The 25779-nt window shown below is 45.1% G+C and overlaps 1 protein-coding gene across 3 annotated transcripts in view; it reads left to right on the top strand.

Annotated features, from left to right (window-relative positions):
- Nucleotides 1–13239: 13239 nt before the first annotated feature.
- Nucleotides 13240–25779, top strand: part of mapkbp1 (mitogen-activated protein kinase binding protein 1) — a 368915-nt gene continuing 356375 nt past the window's right edge. For all 3 annotated transcript variants that reach the window (XM_068039616.1, XM_068039618.1, XM_068039619.1), the window contains exon 1: nt 13240–13627. In XM_068039616.1, coding sequence (XP_067895717.1) covers nt 13511–13627 — 117 coding nt within the window. In that variant the 5' untranslated portion in view covers nt 13240–13510. The remainder of the gene's footprint in view (nt 13628–25779) is intronic.

Raw genomic sequence — 25779 nt, forward strand, 5'->3', positions numbered from 1 at the left:
AAGCCCTGGTTTTACAAGGTGTCCTCCCCATCTAGTGGAGGCCCCCTCACTGCTGGCAGGATCCCAGAGGCGACAGGAAGAGGCCCTTAATGGCCCATTAATAGGCAACCCAAGGGCCTCAATTGGCCTCTGGGTGGGAAGGCCATCATCGGCCTATCCCATCGTCGGGAAGATCGCTGGGCAACGGGCCCACCTCGCTGTGCCCCCCCCCCCCGCCCCTGTTACGATTCCCCTTGCCACCTCCCCAACTCCGATCTCGCCTCCGGGGGTGGGGGATGCGGTCTGTAAAATCCCAGCCACTGGCTCTGATATCTAGGTATGCTTTGAAAATGTGCCCAGGGTAAGAAACAGAAAAGTTTATTTTCTTTTTACCCCTACCAGATCTGTTCTAAGCCCCTCCAAGATTTTCCCCACAACATCAAAAAGCAGGGGGCATCACATCAGACCTCATATTAGACTTTATTAAGCAAATGTTTTTACAGAGCGAGTTGTTATGATCTGGAATGCACTGCCTGAAAGGGTGGTGGAAGCAAGTTCAATAGTAGCATTCAAAAGAGAACTGGAAGGGAAAAAAGTTATGGAGCTTAAGGGGAAAGGGGAATGGGATTAATTGGATAGTTCCACCAAACAGCTGACATGGCCACCAAATTGCCTCCTTCTGCACTGTACCTTTCTACGATTTCTATGAAATGAACAACTCCTTGAAAGAAAAGTAAAAAATGTTTGCAATCTCCATGCTATTAGTTAACCTTTATATATTCAATTATTCTTTTCTGATTGTGTCTTATGTTCTGCGAAAACTAATTGGCCAGAAAGTTCCAAACTGACTCAGTGATTTATATGCTCTATGTTCATAAATATTCCTCCAACAGTTATGAATTTGAATAACTATCAGCTAGATTCAAAAAGGAATGCCATTCATAGCATAACTGAGCAAATAACAAAGTAAGCTTTGTTTGTAATTGTATTGACTCCTCCTTCCATTCTATAGCCTCAGAGACAGTGGGGGAATTTTATGCTCGTCCCTTGCTTCGGGTTTGGAGGTGGGGAGAGCATTTAATCGGGCGGGATGGTGGCGGGCGTGAGGGAGGGATCCCCTCTACCTTCCCGCCTCCGCCCAAATTAAGTTCCGTGCAGGTTGTTTGTCAGCTCTGGGGTGGGGGGGGGGGTGGCAGTGGGCAATCCCTTGTTAAAAGGTACTTAGTGCCTGAACGAGGGAATCAGGCATTGGGAAGGGGGGGGGGGGCCTGTTCAGAGCCACCCCCCACCCTTGCTGCCAACCCCCCCTACACCCCACCCCACCCCGCGATCCCCACCTTGCAAAACCCCTCAAGCTGCGACTTACCTGTGGCCTGAGTCCAGGGCCTCGGGTGAGTGCTCCACCAGCAGCAGTCACCACCTCTGCGCCAATCAGAGGCCAGCAGCTTTCTGCAGGCGGGTCTTCCGCTGCTGCTGTCCACTTAACTGCCTAATTGGCACGTAATCCGGCAGGCCTTCCCCAGAGGAGGCGACGTGGGGCTCTCGTCGGCATTTTTGCTGGTGGTCGAGACCACTGTCATCCGGATAAAATTCCGGCCAATGGTCCTGCATTTATCCTAGTGAAATCCTCTCAGCAGAATTTGTAGGGGGCTTTTTCTTTATTTCCTTTTCGATTTTCAGTCACGCTTATTTAGCCTGAGCTTGCCGATTCTTGGTATATGTTGCATGGTCAGCATTATTATTTTAAAGGTGTTCCACTTGTCCTCCACTTGTTACTCAGCACTGACACAATTTTTATTAGTTAATTGAATTCAGATTCCACCAGCTGCTGTGGTGGGATTTGAACCTGTGTCCCCAGGGCATTAGCCTGAGCCTCTGGATTACTAGTTCAGTGACATTACCACTACGCCATCATCTGCCCACCATATCATGCAAGCTAATACTCCAGTGAGGGAATGCTGCATTGTCAGAGGTGCTGCTTTCAGATAAGACATTAAACAGAGGCCCTGTCTGCCCTTTCAGGTGGAAGAAAAAGATCCCATGGCATTATTTCGAAGAAGAGCAGGGGAATTCTCCCCAGTGTCCTGTCTGTCCATCACTGTTTCATTGCCGTTTGTGGGAACTTGCTGTGTGTAGATTGGCTGCTATATTTGCTACATTGCAACAGTGACTACACTTCCAAGGATCTTTATTGGCTGTAACATTCTTTCAGATGTCCAGAGTTGGTGAAAGCCACTATATAAATGCAAGTCTTTCTTTCATTACCTTTTGTGGCTTCCCCCACCGACTGGGTTGTGAAGCAGTCATATGTGACATTTACTTATTTTGACTCTGAACCCCTTGGGTTTTCCAGTTTATATTGGGTTGAAGTCTCCCATTAAAGTAACTTGATGGTTCTTGGGCATTCTTTTCACTTCATATTCTGCTCTGACGGCCTGTAATGTGTAGTATAAGGATTGTCATGCTCGGCCCCCACCTGCCAAGACTGAGGCACATTAATATTGTCATGAACATTGATTTTAAACAGTGGCTGGAGCGAGGAAATGACTTCTTAAACAGATCAGCCGTGGCTGGAAAAGATATTTGCATATCAACAGACAGTGCTTGGAAGGACAAAGGACCATTCCCTGACACATTCAACCCACAATGGATCTTGATCACCAGGTACTGTGTGTAAGAGGAGCATTCCAGAGACTGCTAAGATGATACAATCCAGGACTGGTTCGACCAGCTGGCCACATGACTAACTGGCTGTTCCAGGGTCTTTTGAACTAGCCACAGAGAGTTTGGATGGAGAAAGACTATCTGTTCCTGGACTGAGAAGATCTCTCCTGTCTGCTCCCATCTCTTTCTCTGAATCCACTGAAGACACATGAAACCCAAGGGAGAAAAGTCTCCTACAGTGAACAAGGTTTAAGAAGAATACTGGGTCCCAATGAAATGCAAGATCTACCTACAATCAAGAACTCTACAGTGAGCTCGAAGAACCGTAACAAAAACTCTTCAGATATTGCATCTAACTTTTCCACTTCATTTTTCTTCTGCTCTTTTCTGTCTCTATTTCCATGTGTCTATCACTTATGTTCAAGTCTTCAGAAGAAGGAATTTTGCTCCACACAAGATCAGATGGCAGTTGTTCAAACTTGCCCGTCTAAAAGCGAAGACCAAAGTACGGAAAGTCCTCATCAGGGAACTCGTCTTTGCTGACGATGCTGCATTAACATCCCACACTGAAGAGTGTCTGCAGAGACTCATCGACAGGATTGCGGCTGCCTGCAACGAATTTGGCCTAACCATCAGCCTCAAGAAAACGAACATCATGGGACGGGACGTCAGAAATGCTCCATCCATCAATATCGGCTACCACGCTCTGAATGTGGTTCAAGATTTCACCTACCTAGGCTCAACTATCACCAGTAACCTGTCTCTCGATCAGCAAGCGCATGGGAAAGGCTTCCACTGCTATGTCCAGACTGGCCAAGAGAGTGTGGGAAAATGGCGTACTGACACGAAATACAAAAGTCCGAGTGTATCAAGCCTGTGTCCTCAGTACCTTGCTGTACGGCAGCGAGGCCTGGACAACGTATGTCAGGCAAGAGCAACGTCTCAATTCATTCCATCTTCGCTGCCTCCGGAGAATCCTTGGCATCAGGTGGCAGGACCGTATCTCCAACACAGATGTCCTCGAGGCGGCCAACATCCCCAGCATATACACCCTACTGAGCCAGCGGTGCTTGAGATGGCTTGGCCATGTGAACCGCATAGAAGATGGCAGGATCCCCAAGGACATATTGTACAGCGAGCTCATCACTGGTATCAGACCCACCGGCCGTCCATGTCTCCGCTTGAAAGACGTCTACAAACGCGACATGAAGTCCTGTGACTTTGATCACAAGTCGTGGGAGTCAGTTGCCAGTGATCGCCAGAGCTGGCGGACAGCCATGAAGGCGGGGCTAAATTGTGGCGAGTCGAAGAGACTTAACAGTTGGCAGGTAAAAAGACAGAAGTGCAAGGAGAGAGCCAACTGTGTAACAGCCCCAACAACCAATTTTATCTGCAGCACCTGTGGAAGAGTCTGTCACTCTAGAATTGGACTTAATAGCCACTCCAGGTGCTGCTTCACAAACCACTGACCACCTCCAGATGCTTACCCATTGTCTCTCAAGACAAGGAGGCCAAAGAAGAGAAGATCACTTATGCATGCTAGTGTGGGCGTGTCGTGTATCTGTAGGCGTTAACCGAATTAAAGTTTAAGTTCAAGTTTAATAAATTTCAACTTTTCTTCTTTAAACCTAAGAAAACCTGTTTGTGCTGGTTTCTTTGCCTTATAGTTGAAAAGCGGTGAACAAGGGGGAGCTAAAAACACAGTGTGTTTAAATATAAAACCCTGTTAGGGTAAGACCAGGTGAAGGCTGAGAGGGACTCCTAGACACCTTTCTCACCTGATCGTAACAAGATGTAAAGGGTTAATACTGAAGACAGTGAGAGCAACCTCTCCCACTGTAAGAGTGATGATGTAACAGTCACATGAGGTTAGGCTTGGGAGAAGAAGAGGTAGCAACACGAAGGATGCTAGCTTAGGAGGCTAGATGAGACTGTGTATAGTATTATGTAAATAATAAACAGTTCTTAATTGACCTTATCCTGAGTCTGAGACTTTCTCCAGAATGTCCCAGCTACACTACAAAATACAACAACACACAACATGGTGGCACTGGTTAAAACGACCAGGAAAATTTGAAGCTCTCCTTATCTTGTAAAGTAGTGTCAGGAGAACATCAGATCTAGTCTAGGGATTGCAATGAACTTGAGCTGCTCCATCGCCACAGATGAGGCGGACAGTCAATGACACAGCCCTGCAGCCACAGAAGCGGGGGTCTGCATCAGGACATCCAGGTCCAGCGATCGGGTCAGAGTTTCAGCGCTGGGCAGCGGTCTAGGATCGGGTGAGAGATTTTGAAAGGGGCCATTAACGGTTAACGGCACACTGGGTCAAAAACATCGGTAGAGAAGTCGATCTCAAGGAAGAGATGACTCGGGAGTCAGGTGGAGTTGGAAGCCATTGCTCAGCCAGACTGTGGACAGAAAGCGTGGGAAATCTGCAGAAAGACTGTGAACACCTCCATTCAAGCCTGAAGGATTTGAAAAAAAAAGGGGAATAGCCCAAAAAGCCTTGCAAAAACAAAGAAATGGAATATGGAGTCAACATTCGGAATGCCTGAAAGTTTCCACGATCAAGAAGGACCCAATCAGGTACAAAATTGGTCCATATGGAGGAAAAGATTCCTACAATTTAGGATTGCTTCCCAACTCCATACTAAATCAGAATTCAATAGGAGACGACGTGATAGTTCAGCAAGGGGTAAACGAGGCTTCTGATAAATTTGAAGATGTATTTCAAGCTTTTGATAAATATTTCAATCTTGGCAGCAATAAGATTCTTGAAAGAGCCAAATTTAACAAGCGGCGCAGAAGATAAGCGAATCCATAGACTCGTATATAAATGATCTGTACAGATTGGCAGTGGGATGCGAATACGATGAATTAAAGGCAGAACTAATGAGGGACCGAATAGCTGGTGAATCCTTGTCAAACCTTTTACAGTCGAAAGAGGACCTTACACTCAAAGCTCATTCAGATTGCAAGACAGGCTGATGGTCGCAAACAAAATAGGGCCATTCTGCGGGCTGAACACAAGCTGTGGATGAGAAGAAATCTAATGACTGTACAGTTTGTGAAGCCAAAGTCAGAGAAGCACTTTGTGGTAAAGAAAGACACACACAGGTGAAAAGGTGCATGACACCGGGAAACTGTGCCAACACTGTGGAACCAGGAAGACCCACAGATGGGAGCAGTGTCCAGCAAGAAAAGACAAGTGTTACAATTGTAAAAAGAGTGGACATTATGGGAAAATGTGCCAGAGTAAAATTTCTTTGCTCAAGTCTACAAAGCAGAAGACCTTCAGGCAAAGAGCAGTGAATCAACTGCATCAATATCCACAAGTCAAAGAACCAGGAAGTTTCCCAGAAGAAATTAATGACCGAAGCCAGGGATTCTGGACAGCGGACGTCTACGTAAATGGACACCTTATGAATTTTAAACTGGACACAGGTGCTCGTGTCACAGTTCTGTCAGACCAAGAGCCGTGGTTGATGAGACATTGCCTACAACTGACAGATGCACAGTTGCATGGTCCAGGCGGAACACAACTGAAAGTAAGAGGTAAATTTCAAGCAACTCTCCAATATAGAGGGAGACAAATTATGTGTTGCATAATCAAGATTTTTCCTTAGAGTAGAAAAGCATGCTTAGACCTGCATCTCATCAAGAAGATTGACAAAGTCAAGCCAATCCAGGTAAACAATCGCTTTCAAGCAGAATACCCAAAGCTGTTCACAGGGCTCGGAAGACTCAAGACGGTGTGTGGAATCACACTTAAGGAAGGGGCCAGGTCAGGGTGTATCTTTACATCCAGAAAGATACCTCATCCATTATTAAACCAAGTTCAAGACCAATTGGAAGAGATGACAAGAATGGGAGTTATCTCTCCTGTAACACAACCAACAGCGTTTGGTTTGGCCATGGTTCCTGTCCCAAAACAAAATGGAACACTCTGTGTGTGGGTTCAATACAGCTCAACAAAGCAATAGTGCGTGAAATTCACGCAATGTCCACAGTTGATGACAGCTTAGCAAAACTCTGAGAGCACCACATTTACAAAACTCTGTGCCAATAGTGGATTTTGGTAAGTACCCCTAGATGAGATCTCAAGATTGCTAACCACATTTATAATTCCATTCGGGCAGTTTTGTTTCAATCGGTTAAAGTTTGGGATAAAGTCTGCACCACAGATCTTTCAAAGGTCTATGTCTAACATCTTAGGGCTCAAAGGAGTTATTTGTCACATGGATGATATCCTGATACATGGACAGTCAGTAGAGCAACTTGACCAAAGATTTCGAGCAGTTCTACAGTGACTTCAAGAAGCAGGTCTAACTCTGAACGAGAAGTGCAAATTTTACATAAATGATTTGGAGGAAAGTATAGGTGGTCTGATTAGCAAGTTTGCAGACGACACTAAGATTGGTGGAGTAGCAGATAGTGAAGGGGACTGTCAGAGAATACAGCAGAATATAGATAGATTGGAGAGTTGGGCAGAGAATTGGCAGATGGAGTTCAATCAGGGCAAATGTGAGGTGATGCATTTTGGAAGATCCAATTCAAGAGTGAACTATACAGTAAATGGAAAAGTCCTGGGGAAAATTGATGTACAGAGAGATTTGGGTGTTCAGGTCCATTGTTCCCTGAAGGTGGCAACGCAGGTCAATAGAGTGGTCAAGAAGGCATACGGCATGCTTTCCTTCATCGGACGGGGTATTGAGTACAAGTGTTGGCAGGTCATGTTACAGTTGTATAAGACTTTGGTTTGGCCACATTTGGAATACTGCGTGCAGTTCTGGTCGCCACATTACCAAAAGGATGTAGATGCTTTGGAGAGGGTGCAGAGGAGGTTCACCAGGATGTTGCCTGGTACGGAGGGCGCTAGCTATGAAGAGAGGTTGAGTAGATTAGGATTATTTTCATTAGAAAGACGGAGGTTGAGGGGGGACCTGATTGAGGTGTACAAAATCATGAGAGGTATAGACAGGGTGGATAGCAAGAAGCTTTTTCCCAGAGTGGGGGATTCAATTACTAGGGGTCACGAGTTCAAAGTGAGAGGGGAAAAGTTTAGGGGGGATATGCGTGGAAAGTTCTTTACGCAGAGGGTGGTGGGTGCCTGGAACGCGTTGCCAGCGGAGGTGGTAGATGCGGGCACGATAGCGTCTTTTAAGATGTATCTAGACAGATACATGAATGGGCAGGAAGCAAAGAGATGCAGACCCTTAGAAAATAGGCGACATGTTTAGATAGAGGATCTGGATCGGCGCAGGCTTGGAGGGCCGAAGGGCCTGTTCCTGTGCTGTAATTTTCTTGTTTGCCTTTGCTCCGTGACCTTTTGGTCAGCTATGTGGCCTGGTCCAATCTAGACCTCCTTTGTTATCTCTTGTCCCACCCCCACCTCACTTGCTTATAACCTGTGACTTTTCTAATATTTGTCAGTTCCGAAGAAGGGTCACTGACCCGAAACGTTAACTCTGCTTCTCTTTTCACAGATGCTGCCAGACCTGCTGAGTGGTTCCAGCATTTCTTGTTTTTATTTCAGATTTCCAGCATCCGCAGTATTTTGCTTTTATATTACTGTAATTATCTTTGTTCTTTGTTTACAAAGACTCAATTAGTTGGGATTCAGAAGACGTCCAGGTGGGAGAACAATGAAAACGCTCCATGAGTATAGGAATTACTTTACCATTATCGATAACTTGTTAGTTTACAATGACAGGCTAGTCATTCCCAGTTCACTGAGATCAGAGATCTTAGATCGTCTACACCAAGGCCATTTGGGAATAACCAAGTACAGAGTGAGGGCACAATTTTCAGTATGGTAGCCTGGAATATTTCAGGACATAAGAGAATGTGATCCAGAACTGTCAGGTTTGCGCAATACAGAGACCAGAACAGCGTGAACCGCTGTTTACTCAGTTTCCAACCAGACACGAGAGGGTAAGAGACAATGAAAACTCTTACAGGAGGCGACAAACCCAAAATTATAATAGATTTCGAGCCAGAAACTTACCCAAATTGACTAACGGCCAAAGAGTATGGGTACGTGACCTAGAAGGGGAAGGTACAGTAATTCCACAGACATGAGAACTACCAGCGATCGTATGTGATACACATGACTGAAGGAAACAGACGAAGAAATAGGAGAAGTATTACTCCTATCCCCCAAAAGCAACAGACAATCATTCATTTGGAAGACCCAGATGAACATGAACAAACCCAAACTGAACAGAATGCTAAAATCTATAATAAAGATCAACTAAGTTGGCAATCCAGATTTACAAGGAAGATTACTGATCGTCCCAGTCAGACTCCAACCAGATAAGGGAGAGTTGTCAAACCTCCTAACAGATTAAATCTGTAAAGTTAGAGACTTAGTTCAGGGTGGGGTGGTTGGAGTGGGGGGGGGGGGGGGGGGGTGTCGCGGGAAGAGGGTAGTAGATAAGTCAAGTATGTATATATATTTGAGAAAATGTTGGATAAAGACTTTGGGGGGGGGGGGCAATGTAGTATAAGGATATAAAGGGTTAATGCTGAAGACAGTGAAAGCAATCTCTCCCACTGTAAGTGATGTAACAGTTACATGAGGTTAGACTTGGGAGAAGAAGAGGTAGCAGCACAAAGGATGCCAGCTTAGGAGGCTTAATGAGAGTGTATATAGTATTATGTAAATAATAGAGTTTTTAGTCTCAGAATCAGGACAAGGTAAACTTTCTCCAGAATACCCCAGCTACGCTACAAAATACAACAACAACACACAACATAATGTACTCCTAGTGTTATTTTGGCTATTTGTTTTACAAGCAATGTGTAATTTGATTAGTTTATTCTATAGTATTTTACTTCCCAACTTAATTTACTTCTCAGGCATCTTTAACATACAGAGTCATGCCGCCTCCTTTCCTGTCCACTCTATCTTTTGTAAACCATCTTATCGATCTCCTTGATTATCCACAAGAATTTTCCTGAAAAATGGGAGTTAGTGATATCAGCAGTTTATTATTCATAGCTAGATGCTTTTGTGAGTAGAAGCAACTGGTATTTCAACAGCTTTCATAGTTCTTATCTCAGTGGTTTGCCAAATATTAATGCTAATACACAGTTCTTCTGTTCGGGAGCAGCTTTAAACAAACAGGCTCTGTATTGATCATAAAATCAGCAGCTGCCTTCTGCAGAGGATGCTGACTGAATTACTGGAGGTAAGTGTAATAAAAATGGATTATTGTCCATACGTTTCTTTGTCTACAAAGGGCCAATTTTAATAAAGGTTTCACCCTCAAAATAGCTTCTCAAACTACACACTGGGAGGTTGGCTTCCATTCTTTAGGCTTTGCACGAAGAATGTATTAAAAAAAATTCAAGACAGTAGCTTGGTCAAAGAGAGATTTTTCAAGGAACATCTTAAAGGAGGAGGGAGAGGTGGAGAAAGTGAAAAAGCGGTAGTGCGCATATAGGTCAGTGTCGGAGGAATGCAGAGTCCTCCGAGGGTTATAGGGCTGGAAGCAATGGAGGGATTTAATACAAGGATGAGGATTTTAAAATAGAAGTGTTGTGGGATTGGGAGCCAGTGTCGGTCAGTGAACCCGGGGATGATGGATGAATGAGATTTGGGTTACAGGCAGCAGAGTTTTGGATGAGCTTAAATGTATGGAAAGTGGAAGATGGGAGGTCGGTTGAGTCTGGAGGTAACAAAAGTATGGATGAGAGTTTCCAGTTCATGTTTCTGAATTTCTTTGTATAGCATCTCAAATGGTGAGAAGCCAGTAGGTTTTGGGGGAACATCCCTGCAGGCAAACAGCAGATATGGCCAAATAGGAACACAGCATGTCCCTGCGTGGCATTAAACCCCTCTACCTGCCCAGTCACCTGAGGATGGTAAGGACGTGGAATAATTTATTTTATTTGGACCTGCTACTATAATTTAAGTGACCAGCTGAGTCACAAAGTTAGCTTTGTACTTTATGATCTCCATGGAGACGACCAACAAACCAAAAAAAAATGGAATCCGCCCACCGACCCCAATTTAGGAAACCAAAAACCAAATGGACAAGATTTCACTTTTATAAATGTTACTTTAATACTCAAACCAAAACCAACATAAATAAACCATCAAGCAACAGACATATTGCAGTTAATATTCTCTTGGCATTTCTTTGCAGATGAAGATTTTGGGAAGGTTGTAGTCATCGGTTGCAGGCCTGGTCGTGGCTAGTCAGGCCGATCCGTGACCGGCAGGTTCTCCCAGAGCAGGTGCAAGTGCAGGTGTAGTCGCTGCTGGGGGCAAATGGATCTATCCTTCTCTTCCTTTTCTCTTTCATGCTGGTTCTTCGCTCAGTCTCAAAAGGTGTCTGTAACACTCCCAATGTAGCATCTCCAGGCATCACAATCTATGGCCTGCGCTTCCTACTGGCGATGGTCAATGTGGCATAGAGAGGGATTTCTTCAGGGGGCCCTTGAAACATTTGCGTTGGGGCCCCCGTTCCATTTACCAGTGGTCAGCTCTCCGTACAACACGATTTTGAACAGGTGACTGTCGTCCATCTGGGCAACGCAGTTGGCTTTGCAGGAGGATGGCCTTGATGCTGGTGACGTTGGCTGTTTCCAGGACTTCAGTGTTTGCGATGCGGTCCTGCCAGTGGATCTTGAGGATGCTACAGAGGCAGTGCTGATGGAAGCGCTGTAGAGGTGTACATGACGGCGGTTTAGGACCCATGACTCTGCGCCATACAGAAGGGTGATGAGGACTACGGGCTTTGTATACTTTGAGTTGGCAGTTCCCCCAGCATATATGGCATCAAATTACAGTCACACAGTTCTTCGCAATTCAAGTTCCTCAGGTATGAATTTTCAGCTTCTATCTTCAAGAATTTAGCCACTGTTGTTCATCTGAAAGCAGTTCCCTCTCAATCCAAACTCCATGGGTGCAGTCTTCACCGCAAGGCACACTTCTCCAGAACCACCTCAGCTCTGTTCATGGCAGTCATGATGGTGTGGATTTACCAGTCTTCCCTTTATCTGAGTCCTTTAGTAACAACCTGTGCACTGTATGGCTGGGTCTACTTAGTCAGCTACTTTAAGTAACAGAAACAGCTCCTGGATTCAGTCTTCAATTTCTTCTGCTTGCTGGCACTCCACTCCTGCCTGATCTGCCTCGTCTGCCTAGTCTGCCTGATCTGGGGAGGACTCTGTCTCCTTTTATCTGGTTCTAACCAATGTCAGTTTCCCCAGAAACCTGAAGTTTTTTTCCAGCTTCTGTTTCAGTTTTGGTTTCTGTTTCTATTTCAGTTTTAGGTTTTATTTCTGCTCAATTCTAGTTTCCCTTTCAGGTAGGGTCTGTCTCAAAAAGAAGACTAGCTTTGCAACCACGGTTTCTCTCACAACTTGTACAGAATCTCTTCTGAGAACCCAAGTTGGATGAACATTTCTAACAATTTATCAGTCACGATGGCCAATGATCATAAGTCCTACTATGCCTGGCTACCCAAATGTATACTTTACTGAATGGAAATATTTACTATTTCGCTGATTGACTCCTGCCAGGCTAGAGCTCAATATCTATGACCACCTCCTTTTGTGGGGTTCATTAATAATAGGGGGGATTGCAAAAGATTTATGCTGTAATCCCTTGGTTTACCCATACTTTGATATTGTCACATAACCTACAGCCGTGGCCTTAGAGACACAGGCTAAGGAAAGTTCTGTATCTGTCTTATATCCTTTGTATAATTTTGCATGAAAGATATCACGGACAACCTTTTAATGAATCTTTTCAATATGCCTGTGATTCTCCTCTCTGTGGGAGCTCTCCTGGTTCCTATTCCTTCAGCTTTGAATTGTAATCAACAATCTGCCCTCATCACTGGACCATTCTTTGGTTCAGACTGTGTCACTGATGGCCTCGGTGGTGTGAGCTCTCACACCATCTAAATGTAAAGTCAGTAGGTTGAGTTCTTGCTAGCTCTCAATGGTCTAAACTACCCAGATTACGCTGGTTTATTGCTTCCTATGTGATGTGAGGAGGCCTATACTTATATGGAATGTAGCAGCAAGAGCTCCACAGTCTTTTCTGACTCTGAGTCATCACCCAAACTTTCTCCTCTTTAGGATTGGCATTGTCGCTGTGTGATCTGTTATGGATCAGACTGGGTATGTATGCATTGCACAGTTGACAGCGTGTGATGTAATTTGTATCAGTCTGCGGGTATGTGCAATGTGTATCAGTCTGAGTGTGTATGCAATGTACAGTTGGCAGTGTGCAATGTGTATGTATATGAAATGTACAGTTTGTAATGTGTCAGTCTGGGTGTATATGCAATGTGTGTCGTGTGGGTGTATATGCATTGTCCAGTTGGTAGCAGTGTGTGATGTGATATGTAACAGCCTGGGTGTATATTTGATCTGTTTCTATGAACTGGCAGTATGTCCCTGTGTGATATTCAGTGAGACTGATACATGCTGCTTTTTCCACTGTACCATGTATCTGTGCCTTTGGCAGTGTCTATACCCAGTGCAGGCTGTGTAATGTTTTATGTCAGACGGAGGGGGCGATGTCTCCGAGATCTCCGCCGGATCAGTGTTTGGGATCGGCTAGCAGCAGCTGATCGGGCAGGGCTGGTCTCTGTCCGATCGGTGGGCTAGGTAGTGTGTATGTCAAAGCCCCTGACGGGCTCGGTCTGTGTCCCTCCCAGCGCTGGTGCAGGGCTTGGAAATGCAAGCGAACGGGACAGCGCCAGACTGCCCTCCCGTCACCCGGTTCGAGTGAACGGGGCAGCGGCTGAGGAGGGACTGGAAGTGGGGAGAGCCGGTGCCGGTCCGGGAGGGAGGAGGAGGCGCAGAGCTTGAAGTCTGGGGAAAGGGGTGCTGAGAAACCATGGCCGATCTCGGAACTCCCACCATCACCACCAGGATTAAAAAACTGCTCCGCTCCCCTTCACTCAAACTGCGGAGGAGCAAACACCACGGTGCCGGCAAGAATATCACTGACAAGGTGAGTGTCAAAACCGATAACCCCTAAATACATGCAATGCAACACCTAACTGGTAACTGTAATGCAGCGAGCACAGTGCAATGTAAATATTTCATTAAATGCAATGCAAAAACAAACGCAGACAGTGCATTAAGAGAGAATGCAAGGTGAGTTACTGCAAGAAACAGCAGCCCCAGAATATATCACCCAGAGAGGAAACGATTGGAGGGGCGGGGGTTTTGCAGATGAAAACATAAGGGATTAATTTACCAGAATAATCGAAAGATTAATTGCATTAAGTAACTGGGTTGAAGGGATAGCTGATAACATGTAACAGACTGATGACAGATAGCATGGTGCCTGTAGGAGCCGGAAATATTATCAAGTGTGGGATGTTCGGCAATGCCAGCAACCCAGAAATAGTGATCGCCTGATAGAATTAGTGATAGAGAATCAGAGAGCAATGCATTTTTTTTCTCTGTTGCTGAGCCTGCATATGTTCCAGTAGAGCTCACTGTTTGTCAGAGGTGCACATTGTTTATACCTGTAGTGTTTCGATTATGGCTCCCTCTAGTTCTTGCCTCCAGATCGTCAGCCCTGCACTGGGTAAATGTTACATTGTAGCTTCACTTCCATCTGGAGAGTCATTATTCATGGCTCACTCTGCCTCTATCTGGAGAGTCATTATTCATGGCTCACTCTGCCTCAATCTGGAAAGTCATTATTCCTGGCTCACTCTGCCTCAATCTGGAAAGTCATAATTCCTGGCTCACTCTGCTTCTATCTGGAAAGTCATTATTCCTGGCTCACTCTGCCTCTATCTGGAAAGCCATTATTCCTGGCTCACTCTGCTTCTATCTGGAAAGCCATGATTCCTGGCTCACTCTGCTTCTATCTGGAAAGTCATTATTCCTGACTCACTCTGCCTCAATCTGGAGAGTCATTATCTTGGCTCACTCTGCCTCTATCTGGAGAGTCAATATTCCTGGCTCACTCTGCCTCTATCTGGAAAGTCATTATTCCTGGCTCACTCTGCCTCTATCTGGAGAGTCATTATTCATGGCTCACTCTGCCTCAATCTGGAAAGTCATTATTCCTGGCTCACTCTGCCTCAATCTGGAAAGTCATTATTCCTGGCTCACTCTGCCTCAATCTGGAAAGTCATTATTCCTGGCTCACTCTGCCTCTATCTGGAGAGTCATTATTCATGGCTCACTCTGCCTCAATCTGGAAAGTCATTATTCCTGGCTCACTCTGCCTCAATCTGGAAAGTCATTATTCCTGGCTCACTCTGCCTCAATCTGGAAAGTCATTATTCCTGGCTCACTCTGCCTCAATCTGGAAAGTCATTATTCCTGGCTCACTCTGCCTCAATCTGGAAAGTCATTATTCCTGGCTCACTCTGCCTCAATCTGGAAAGTCATTATTCCTGGCTCACTCTGCCTCAATCTGGAAAGTCATTATTCCTGGCTCACTCTGCCTCTATCTGGAAAGCCATTATTCCTGGCTCACTCTGCTTCTATCTGGAAAGCCATTATTCCTGGCTCACTCTGCTTCTATCTGGAAAGTCATTATTCCTGGCTCACTCTGCCTCTATCTGGAAAGCCATTATTCCTGGCTCACTCTGCCTCTATCTGGAAAGCCATTATTCCTGGCTCACTCTGCTTCTATCTGGAAAGCCATTATTCCTGGCTCACTCTGCTTCTATCTGGAAAGTCATTATTCCTGGCTCACTCTGCCTCTATCTGGAAAGCCATTATTCCTGGCTCACTCTGCCTCTATCTGGAAAGCCATTATTCCTGGCTCACTCTGCTTCTATCTGGAAAGCCATTATTCCTGGCTCACTCTGCCTCTATCTGGAAAGCCATTATTCCTGGCTCACTCTGCTTCTATCTGGAAAGTCATTATTCCTGGCTCACTCTGCCTCTGGCTGGAAAGCCATTATCTTGGCTCACTCTGCCTCTATCTGGAAAGTCATTATTCCTGCCTCTATCTGGAAAGTCATTATTCCTGGCTCACTCTGCCTCAATCTGGAGAGTCATTATCTTGGCTCACTCTGCCTCTATCTGGAGAGTCAATATTCCTGGCTCACTCTGCCTCTATCTGGAAAGTCATTATTCCTGGCTCACTCTGCCTCTATCTGGAAAGTCATTATTCCTGGCTCACTCTGCCTCTATCTGGAAAGTCATTATTCCTGGCTCACTCTGCCTCTATCTGGAAAGTCATTATTCCTGGCTCACTCTGCCTCTGGCTGGAAAGCCATTATCTTGGCTCACTCTGCCTCTATCTGGAAAGTCATTATTCCTGCCTCTATCTGGAAAGTCATTATTCCTGGCTCACTCTGCCTCTGCCTGGAAAGCCATTATCTTGGCTCACTCTGCCTCTATCTGGAGAGGCATTATTCCTTGCTCACTCTGCCTCTACCTGGAGAGGCATTATTCCTGGCTCACTCTGCCTCTACCTGGAGAGGCATTATTCCTGGCTCTCACTGCCTCTACCTGGAGAGTCATTATTCCTGGCTCACTCTGCCTCTATCTGGAGAGGCATTATTCCTGGCTCACTCTGCCTCTATCTGGAGAGTCATTATTCCTGGCTCACTCTGCCTCTATCTGGAGAGGCATTATTCCTGGCTCACTCTGCCTCTATCTGGAGAGTCATTATTCCTGGCTCACTCTGCCTCTATCTGGAGAGTCATTATTCTTGGCTCACTCTGCCTGTATCTGGAAAGTCATCATTCTTGGCTCACTCTGCCTCTATCTGGAGAGTCATTATTCCTGGCTCACTCTGCCTCTATCTGGAGAGTCATTATTCCTGGCTCACTCTGCCTCTATCTGCAGTGTCATGATTGAATTTGTCCACCCATGATGGAAATTTCAGCCTGGGACAGATTTGGATATAGCCACTACTCTGTACTACCTGCATGAACCTCTCAGGTGTTTCAATTATAGCACTGGGTCTCATCATATATGGTAGGGGGATTGACTTGATAATACGTGTATTCAGTACTTTAGGGAGGGAGGTGATGGAGGGAGAGAGAATGAGCACAGTGCTCATATTATCTGAAGTGTCTCCAGTACAGGTCACTGTGGTTCATTGATGCTTCCAATCAGTCAAACAGGCTGGCACATAACATGGTGGGTGATGCTTTGTCATCACATAGCATGAAACAGTGAAGATCTTCAATCCCACTTATAATTGCAAGTTTTTGGGCTGCAAGGGAATCCCAGCTGTGTTTTGTTGAATATCTACCTGGCTGCACTTTGTTTTACTCTTTCGTGGGCTGTGGCAAGGCCAGCATTTGTTGCCCATCCTGAATTACCCTTGAACTGAGTGGCTTGCTAGGCCAATTCAGAGGACAGTAAGAGTCAACTACGTTGCTGTGGGTCTGGAGTCACATGTAGGCCAGACCAGGTAAGGATGGCAGATTTCCTTCCCTGAAGGACATTAGTGAACCAGATGGGTTTTTACGACAGCCGATGATAGTAATGGTGCCCTGAAACTGAGACTAGCTTTCCTTTCAATTCCCGATTTTTATTAATTAATTGAATTTATTAAATAATTGAATTTAAATTCCATCAGCTGCCATGGTGGGATTTGAACTGATGTTCCCAGGGAATTAGCCTGGTCCTATGGTTTACTAGTTCAGTGACATTACCACTACACCACCATCTCCCCGCTTGACTTTCCCTTGTGAATGCAATTATATTTAATGAATAAAAATCTTCCCTGTTCTTCCTCCCCCCCCCCCCCCTCCCCAACATATGTCGTGTATTGACTGTGTAGTTTGCACTATTCTGTGAGTACTTGTTTCCCTGGATGTCTCATTATGCCGGGTTTGCACTTGCCTGCTGACTAAGACACGTCTGCATGTTGTTCAAAAACGAACTAAAGCACTTTTATTTTTTAAAATCTGATCACGCCCATAGGAAACCATGTATCGGACAAATCCAATTAATGCTTCCTTCTAAGGTCCTGAGGAAGAAATTAAAATAGTATGGAAAGCAGGATAATGATGCCATCCCAAATTTTTTTGACCATCTTCGGCTCAGAATGCTAGTGATTTCAGTGGAAGTGGGGACTGTTACTTCATCAGGTTAATAAAAGCTGGCACCAAGGACAAGTGTTATTTTCAAGGCAATGTGAAGACTTCATTTTTAACCCCTATTTTTCCTTGATTCTCACAGCCAGTGTGAGTCAACAATAATAGCGCCTTTAACATAGCAAATAAAACCCAATGCACTTCACAGAGGTGTAACAAAATAAAGAATGCCCAGTCAATGAATGTGATATTCAAAGGCCTGGCAAAGGCTTGGCAAAGAAGTGGGTTTTAAGTAAGGTCTTAAAACAGGAAAGGGACGCAAAGGGATTTAAAGAGGGAACTCCAGAGGGTGGGATCTGGTTGGCTAATGTCAATGGAGGGGCAATGAAAAGCAGCGTACACTAGAGGTCACTTAGGGAATGGAGAGTTATGGGGAGGGGGCTGTAGGAGGTTACAGATGGGAGGGGAGGAATGGGTTGGTGTGGGGGCAAGACCATGGAGAGATACAGACACAAGGCTATGAATTTTAATTTTGATGAGTTGGGAGACTGGGAACTAGAGTAAGTTGGTGAGGTTGGGGTTACTAGTGAGTGAGACTTGATGCAGAGTTTTGCACATAGAGTGTGAAGATGGGAGGTCGGCCAGAAGAGCACTGGAATAGTCAAGCCTGGGGGCGCCAAAGGCGTGGATGAGGATCATTTTGAATGAGAAATGGGAGGAGATGGACAGTGTTCCAGAGTTACAGGTAGGAGGAGTTAGTGATGGAGAAGATAGGAAGTCCAATGCTTAGCTCAGGGTCAAGTAGGATGCCAAAGTTTTGAATCGCCTGAGGCAATGGTCAGGGTGGGTGACGGAATCTGTGGCAAGGGCAGAGAGTTTGTGGGGCATGGTGGGATGCAAAGTCAGTGGCTTTGACCTTCCCAGTGCTTAACTGGAGGAAATTACAGCTCATTCAAGTTTGGATGTTAGACAAGCAGTCTGACACACAAATTGTGAGCTGAGCTGAGTGTCATCGGAACAGCATGTAGTTGAGGAAGAGCAGCGGGCCAAGGATGGATCCTTGAGAACTTCCAAGGTGCAGGGATGGGAAGCGAAGTCACTGCTAGAGATGTTGTGACCATGCATGGTGTGGAACCAAGCTAGGGCAATCCCAACAAGGTGGATAACAGAGGAGAGGTTTTGAAGGAGAATGTTGGCCAATCACGTGAGCGTATATCTCAACTATCCGCAGCTTATTTGATCATGAGGGGCGTTATAAGCAAGGCTGGCCCTGCCCTTATGATATCCACGTGCCACTTGGACAAGAGTCAATAGAGGGTGATGAGGGGTGGCTCATTTCTTTGCCCTCTCCCTAGCCAGAGGGTGCAGAGGCCAGTTGCTTCCTAACTGCTAGCGCCCTGTTGAGGTCAACTAACAGCACAAACCAGGAATTAAACCTGGGACAATTTGGATCTAGTCTTGTCGGTCAAGCCCCACTCTAAGACTTAAACACAATTAAGGTTGATAATTAATGTTACCTAAAGGGAACTGCAACCCTTCCAACGAACCACCAAAACAGGAAGGCAGGATCTTTGTTCAACATTTCATTGGAAGGGTTGCAGTTCCCTTTAGGTAACATTAATTTCAACCTTAATTGTGTTTAAGTCTTAGAGTGGGGCTTGACCTACAAGACTGAATCCAAATTGTCCCAGGTTTAATTCCTGGTCTGTTTTGTGGTTCACATTGATATGAAGGATCTGTGGCACTATTTAAATAAGTGCAGGGAGGCACCACCAAAACAGGTCAGCTGATCATTCATCCTTCTTATACCCAGAGTGGCTGCCATATTTGCCTAAGTAACAGCAGTCACTAAACTTCAAAATAACTAATTTTACAAGAATTTTTTGTAAGATGAGGTGCTAAAGAAATTAGATTTCCTTTGGTGTACATGGATTAGTGTTGCATTGGACAATACCTTTAGTCTCCTAAGATGTTTTCATTGCAGAGCACTTGATATGTGGAGCACGCTATCATTACAAAAACAGCACATGGTGTGACTATATTTTAAAGAGGCTGCTGAATTTGCCTAATCATTTTCCATAGTTCAAAACTGACCCTAATTTGCTCTTAATTCTCTTCTCTGCTGATTGGTCTACTAATACTGAGGAGTGAATACCCAGCTTTAACCTCTTCACCTGACCCACAATCTTCTGATGGAAGGTCATTGACCTAAAACTTTAACTCTGTTTCTCTTTCCACAGATGCTGCCCGACCTGCTGAGTATTTCCAGCATTTTGTTTTTATTTCAGATTAAATGCCTGCTACCCGACCCGAACCCGACAGGACCCGACGACATGTGTCGCACTTCTGGGTCCGGCATTCGGGCTCGGGTTGGGCTGGATCGGACACACTCTATTGACATGGAAATTGGTGGTGTAAATAGTGAGGAGGAAAGCCTTAGATTACAGGATGATATAGATGGGCTGGTAAGATGGGCAGAGAAGTGGCAAATGGAATTTAATCCTGAGAAGTGTGAGGTGATGCATTTTGGGAGGACTAACAAGGCAAGGGAATATACAATGGATGGTAGGACCCTAGGAAGTACAGAGGGTCAGAGGGACCTTGGTGTACTTGTCCATAGATCACTGAAGGCAGCAGCACAGGTAGATAAGGTGGTCAGGAAGGCGTATGGGATACTTGCCTTTCTTAGCTGAAGCATAGAATATAAGAGCAGGGAGGTTATGATGGAGCTGTATAAAATGCTAGTTACGCCACAGCTGGAGTACTGTGTATAGTTCTGGGCACCACACTGTAGGAAGGATGTGATTGCACTGGAGAGGGTGCAGAGGGGATTCACCAGGATGTTGCCTGGGTTGGAGCATTTCAGCTATGAAGAGAGACTGGATAGGCTAGAGTTGTTTTCCTTAGAGCAGAGAAGGCTGAGGGGGGACCTGATTGAGGTGGACAAAATCATCAGGGGCATTGATAGGTTAGATAGGAAGAAACGTTTTCCCTTAGCGGAAGTGTCAATAACCAGGGGGCATAGATTTAAGGTAAGGTGCAGGAGGTTTAGAGCGGATTTGAGAAAAAGAATTTCGCCCAGAGGGTGGTTGGAATGTGGAATGCACTGCCTGAAGGGGTGGTAGCGGCAGGAACCCTCACAACATTTAAGAAGTATTTCGATGAGTACTTGAAACACCATAGCATACAAGGCTACGGGCCAAGTGCGGGAAAATGGGATTAGAATAGATAGGTGCTTGATGGCTGGTACAAACACGATGGGCCGAAGGGCCTGTTTCTGTGCTGTATAACTGTATGACTCTAATTGGGAAATTTGGCAGGATATACTGCTTGATGGCCAAGCAGCTTTTAGACTGTGCGGAAGATAGGAGCTATTTAAAAACTGACATTCTATGGTGTCTGGCTTGGGGTACTCTGTGCTTAAACTCATTGACATTGTGGGATGGTGGAAGATTCTGAGGGTGATTTTAACCTTAACTGCCCAATGAGTAGGCTCTTAAAATGCCCTGAGTTATGTGGGCAGCAGAGGAGAAACGTGCTACAGCTACCCAGATCCCAACGTCTGGCATTTGCCTCCTTAAACCCCTTTCTTACTGCCCTTTACACCCATCCTCTCCTGCTTCTGCCTTTCTATTTCAGCCCTGCTCCCATCCACTTGGACACACTCTTGCCCTTATCTACACTCCTGCCCTCTCATTTCATTCCTGTGATTCACTTCCTGTTCCGTCAAACCCCTTTCCATAAGCCTTAGCACCAAATTCTCTGTCCTGGAACTGTGATTGATGTTGTGAATAGTTTCCTCTTCACAGGCACCGTCCCTCTCATCAAAACCATAACTATCAATATCACCCCTCCACCTCCCACCTCCCATCTCTTTTCCCCCCCCAAACAAATAAAACCTCTTGACTCTCTTTGCCCTCAGCAATTGATGCTATATCTCCAACAGCCTTTTCCCTTCTAAGTTCCTTAAGCATGTAGTTGATTCTAAGCTCTGTAATCACCACTCCTGAAACTTCAGTCTTTGACTCCTTCCAATCTGGTTTCTACCTTTCTAGAAGCACAAAGCTATCCTGCTCCAGTGACTCATCTTTGTCACCCAGCTTCATGGGACCACCCTTGTATAATTGCACTCTCCCAATCTGAACATAGCCAGCATGTCCCCAGCAATGGCTTCTCTTTCCTCCCTTGCACTGTCTCCTCCAGAGCTCTCCAAGGATCTGTCCTTGGCCCCCTCCGCCACCTCTTTTTCATTTATGTTCCTTTACTTGGTGATGTAATCTACAGGCACAAAGTAAGCTTTCAGTTATACGCTGATGAAACCAGGCTCACTCGCTCTCTCTCTTTCTCTCAACCCCCAATTACCCTTGCACTCTCAGACTACTTGACTGACATGCAATTTTGGATGAGTGATGGCTTCCTGTGGCTCAGAATTGGGAAACTCGAAACCATTGTCTTCAGCCCAACCATAAACTGCGATCATTTGTCACTAATTCCATTCCCTCTCCTCATCAGCTGCTGTCTGAGGTTGAACTGGACCAGTAGCAACCTTTGTAATCCTGTTTGACCCCAAGTTGAGCTGCAGACCCCAAGTCTGGGTCTTGCTTCCACCTATGCAACAATGCTGTTCTCAATCTTTATTGCTGAATCCCTAGTAGATGTCTTTGCATTCTCTGGACTCTGATTCTCCACTGATGTACAGACTGGTCTTCACCTTCAATAAGCTCTAATATGCCCATAACAATGCCAAATTGCACACTTAGTCCTGCTCACCTATTGGTCTCTAATGGAGCTATCTTTGACAGAGCCAGGGTGCGGGCATTGATCTTGGAAACTGCTGACTCCAGGTGCACTCCACAATCCCGCTTGTCTCTGTCATGCGTATTCTAATTTGTCCTGAACATACATTTATCTTTCAGCAAATTACTGCAATTTATATCATGCCCAGATAAATTAACAGGTTAAAATTTCAACTCTATGGCTTGGGGCTGATTTTTGTCACACTGACATTATCATTTTCTCAATTGCAAGTATTGCCTTGCTCTCTCGGAGAATTTTGTGCTTGCCAAGTTGTAAAATGTTGATGCTGGAGACTGATGCATTTTTCTTTATTTTGATTTATGGGAATAGTTCAAAGGATGTGGCGGGAGGGTGGTGGTGAGGAGGCGGGGGGTGGAATCTCATGCTGGGTCCTAAACAATGCAGTTTGTCCTGTGATATTGCCAGTGATTCCTCCCTCTCTCATGGTGAACCTAGCATTAAGTGCTGGTGTCAACTGAGAATTGTGCCCCCATTTTACTTTTTAAAAAAAAATACTTTTATTTAAACTCTTGGTGAGTCAGTAAGAAATGCTTCAGCCCTCTTCTGAGTATCATTGTGAAAAAGGTCCTGAGTAACTGCTAATGCGTCCCCTCAAGGCATTTAACTTGAGCACGTGCTGAATAAACAGCAGCATATTACATTGAGCAAGAGCTATGGAATTCATGGCTGAAGGGTATTTATTACCAATTGATTCTTGCTGATGCTGTCCCTTCCTGTGGCTAGTTGTTGCACAGTAAGTGTAAACATTATGGGCCAAGACTATAAAGATAGTATCTGGTGTCAGTTCTACCAACCATAGGGTGGATATAGGATCATCTTGAAAGTGTAGTTTTGCTAAAGCTGATGTGAACAGCAATATACGAGGCGCTTACATTGGGAGTCTTGTTCCTTTGAAAGTACATGGCAAAGACTGATTGACTTTCGTTTGCTTTTCCGCTGATTTAACTTTTTGTTTGACATTTTTATTTAAACTGTGAATGTTGATGGCCCATTGGGAAATCTGGGGGAAAATGTTGGAGAGAGACCGCTGAAATTGGAGAATCCTGTAAGTATCCAGTTTAGTCCTTCAACTGATAATCCAGCCCCCACAAAATCACTCAGTAACCCCTCCCCCAGCACCCTGTGTTACTGACTGTATCTCTACTGATGTTAATCCAGCTCCCTCACACTGTCACTCAGTAACCCCTCCCCCAGCACCCTGTGTTACTGACTGTATCTCTACTGATGTTAATCCAGTTCCCTCACACTGACACTCAGTAACCCCTCCCCCAGCACCCTGTGTTACTGACTGTATCTCGACTGATGATCCGGAACCCACACACTGTCACTCTATAATTTACAAAATGGGGAGAAGTGAACAATATTATTTTTGTGATTCAGTGGGATACCTGTGGTCTCTAATGTACATCTTCCAAACAATGGGAACGTTTACACTAGAGAAGACTGTGCAGATTCCTGAAGTATTCAAAATTCTAGAGTATAGATAAGATAAACAGATCCTAACAATGGGGGACAGTCTTAAAAGGAGGAGGGTGAATGGATAGTTTATTTTATTCATTAATGGGATGTGGGCATCGCTGGCTAGGCTAGCATTTATTGCCCATTCCTAATTTTGAGAAGGTGCTGGATAGTTTGGATTTACCAGAGAGAATTTCGAATGTATCGAATGAGCTGCCAAAGGGAGGCAGAGGATGCTTAGTATATCAGCAAGAGAGGGTTGGATAAGACCAGATTTGGTGCAGCTATCATGGGATATATTTCCTGGATACAGTGACCTGCCAGTGGCACTGTGGTAATCTTTTCTATGTCCTGTGCATCCCTGTGTTCCTATTCTGTTGCTCACCATCTGTCTCTCTGCAGTGGGGATCATTCCTGCGGTGATAAAAATCGGGGATGATTCAAGGCCGGAATTGGAGGAGCACAGATATCTCTTGTCGGGCTGAACTAGGTTACAGAGATAGGGAGTTAAAATTGCTCCCAAAAATCTGAAGCAATGTGATGAACTCATTGGCCCCAATATTTACAGGGAGGTGGGGAAGGAGTGGGGCACATGTTTATTTGTGGGGGGAGGGGCATGGTGGCCAAGGGGACCTGGCAATGCTGGGAACATGGTGATTCAGCAGATCATGATTGTAGTTTGAGTATAATTTACTCCAAGGAATCATTGCCAGTTGGTGAAGGAAGGACGGTGAATCTTTGCGGGTTTGCCAGGAGTGGGAGGTTGGCCGATCATGGCAGAGAATTTGCTTGAGGGGATCGAGGAGCCCTCCTGCTCCTGGCCCTGAAGCAGTGTTGTAGAAAGCAAATAGCTGCTGGATCTGGCTGCTCCCACCTCCCTTTGGCTGGTGATTTTCCTGATCCCCAGGAAACCTGGTCCAGCGCTTAAATTTAAATGGCTGCCAAAATTTTATCAACAGAACCTCATTTACTGATTATAACCACAGACCCGCCTCTCCAGAATGGGTTACTCGGATGCCCCCAAACCCACCACGATTGAACTGGGTTTCGTAAATTTGCCGCTTTAACCCACTCCATCCTGGCCTCTCCTTCAGCCGTCTAGGACCTAAGCTCTTGAATTCCCTCCATAAACCTCTCTACCTTACCTCCTTTACATGCTCCTTGACTGAGCATTTGGTCATCTATCCTGTTGCTCCTTAGTTGGCTCAGTGTCAGTATTTGTTTGGTGACAGTCCTGTGAAGCATCTTGTGATTTGCGACTATGTTAAAGGTGCTTTGGAAATGCAGTGCAAGTTGTTGTTGTACACCAACAGAAAACACTGGAAACACACAGCAGACAGCGTCTGCAAGGAGATGAGGACAAATTTCAGGTCTAGACCCTTCATGAGAACTACATATTCCACTGAGGAAGACTCACTCCTAAACCATAGACTTGTCTGCTCTCCTGAAGGATGCTAACTGGCCTGATGTGTGTTTCCTGTTTTGCTTTTACATTGTCAGTATCTGTAGTATTTTGCTTTTTAATTTTAACACTTGTTACATCAAGTTTGCTTGCTGTGAAATTCTCAGTCAATTGCTAGTTAAGAATGCTAATTAGGTCAAATTTGCACATGCAATTAGCCTGACTTACTGAAATTATTTTAGCTTTGCAGTCGATTTTAATGTATTTTTTATTTAGTTTGGAGGGTTAAAAATGTTTTTCCTTTTTTGTGTTCATGTCAGCATTTAACACTTTCAGGAGGAACTCTTTCACCCAGGTTAGGTACAGAGTTAAGCATCCTGTATAATATCTAATAAGCATTCCCAGGTTAGATACGATGTGGTTTAGTTCAGAGATGTGCTGGAAGGGAGGGCGAGA

This window comes from Heterodontus francisci, chromosome 9 (genome assembly GCF_036365525.1).
Source record: "Heterodontus francisci isolate sHetFra1 chromosome 9, sHetFra1.hap1, whole genome shotgun sequence".
NCBI classification, from domain to species: Eukaryota; Metazoa; Chordata; class Chondrichthyes; order Heterodontiformes; family Heterodontidae; genus Heterodontus; species Heterodontus francisci.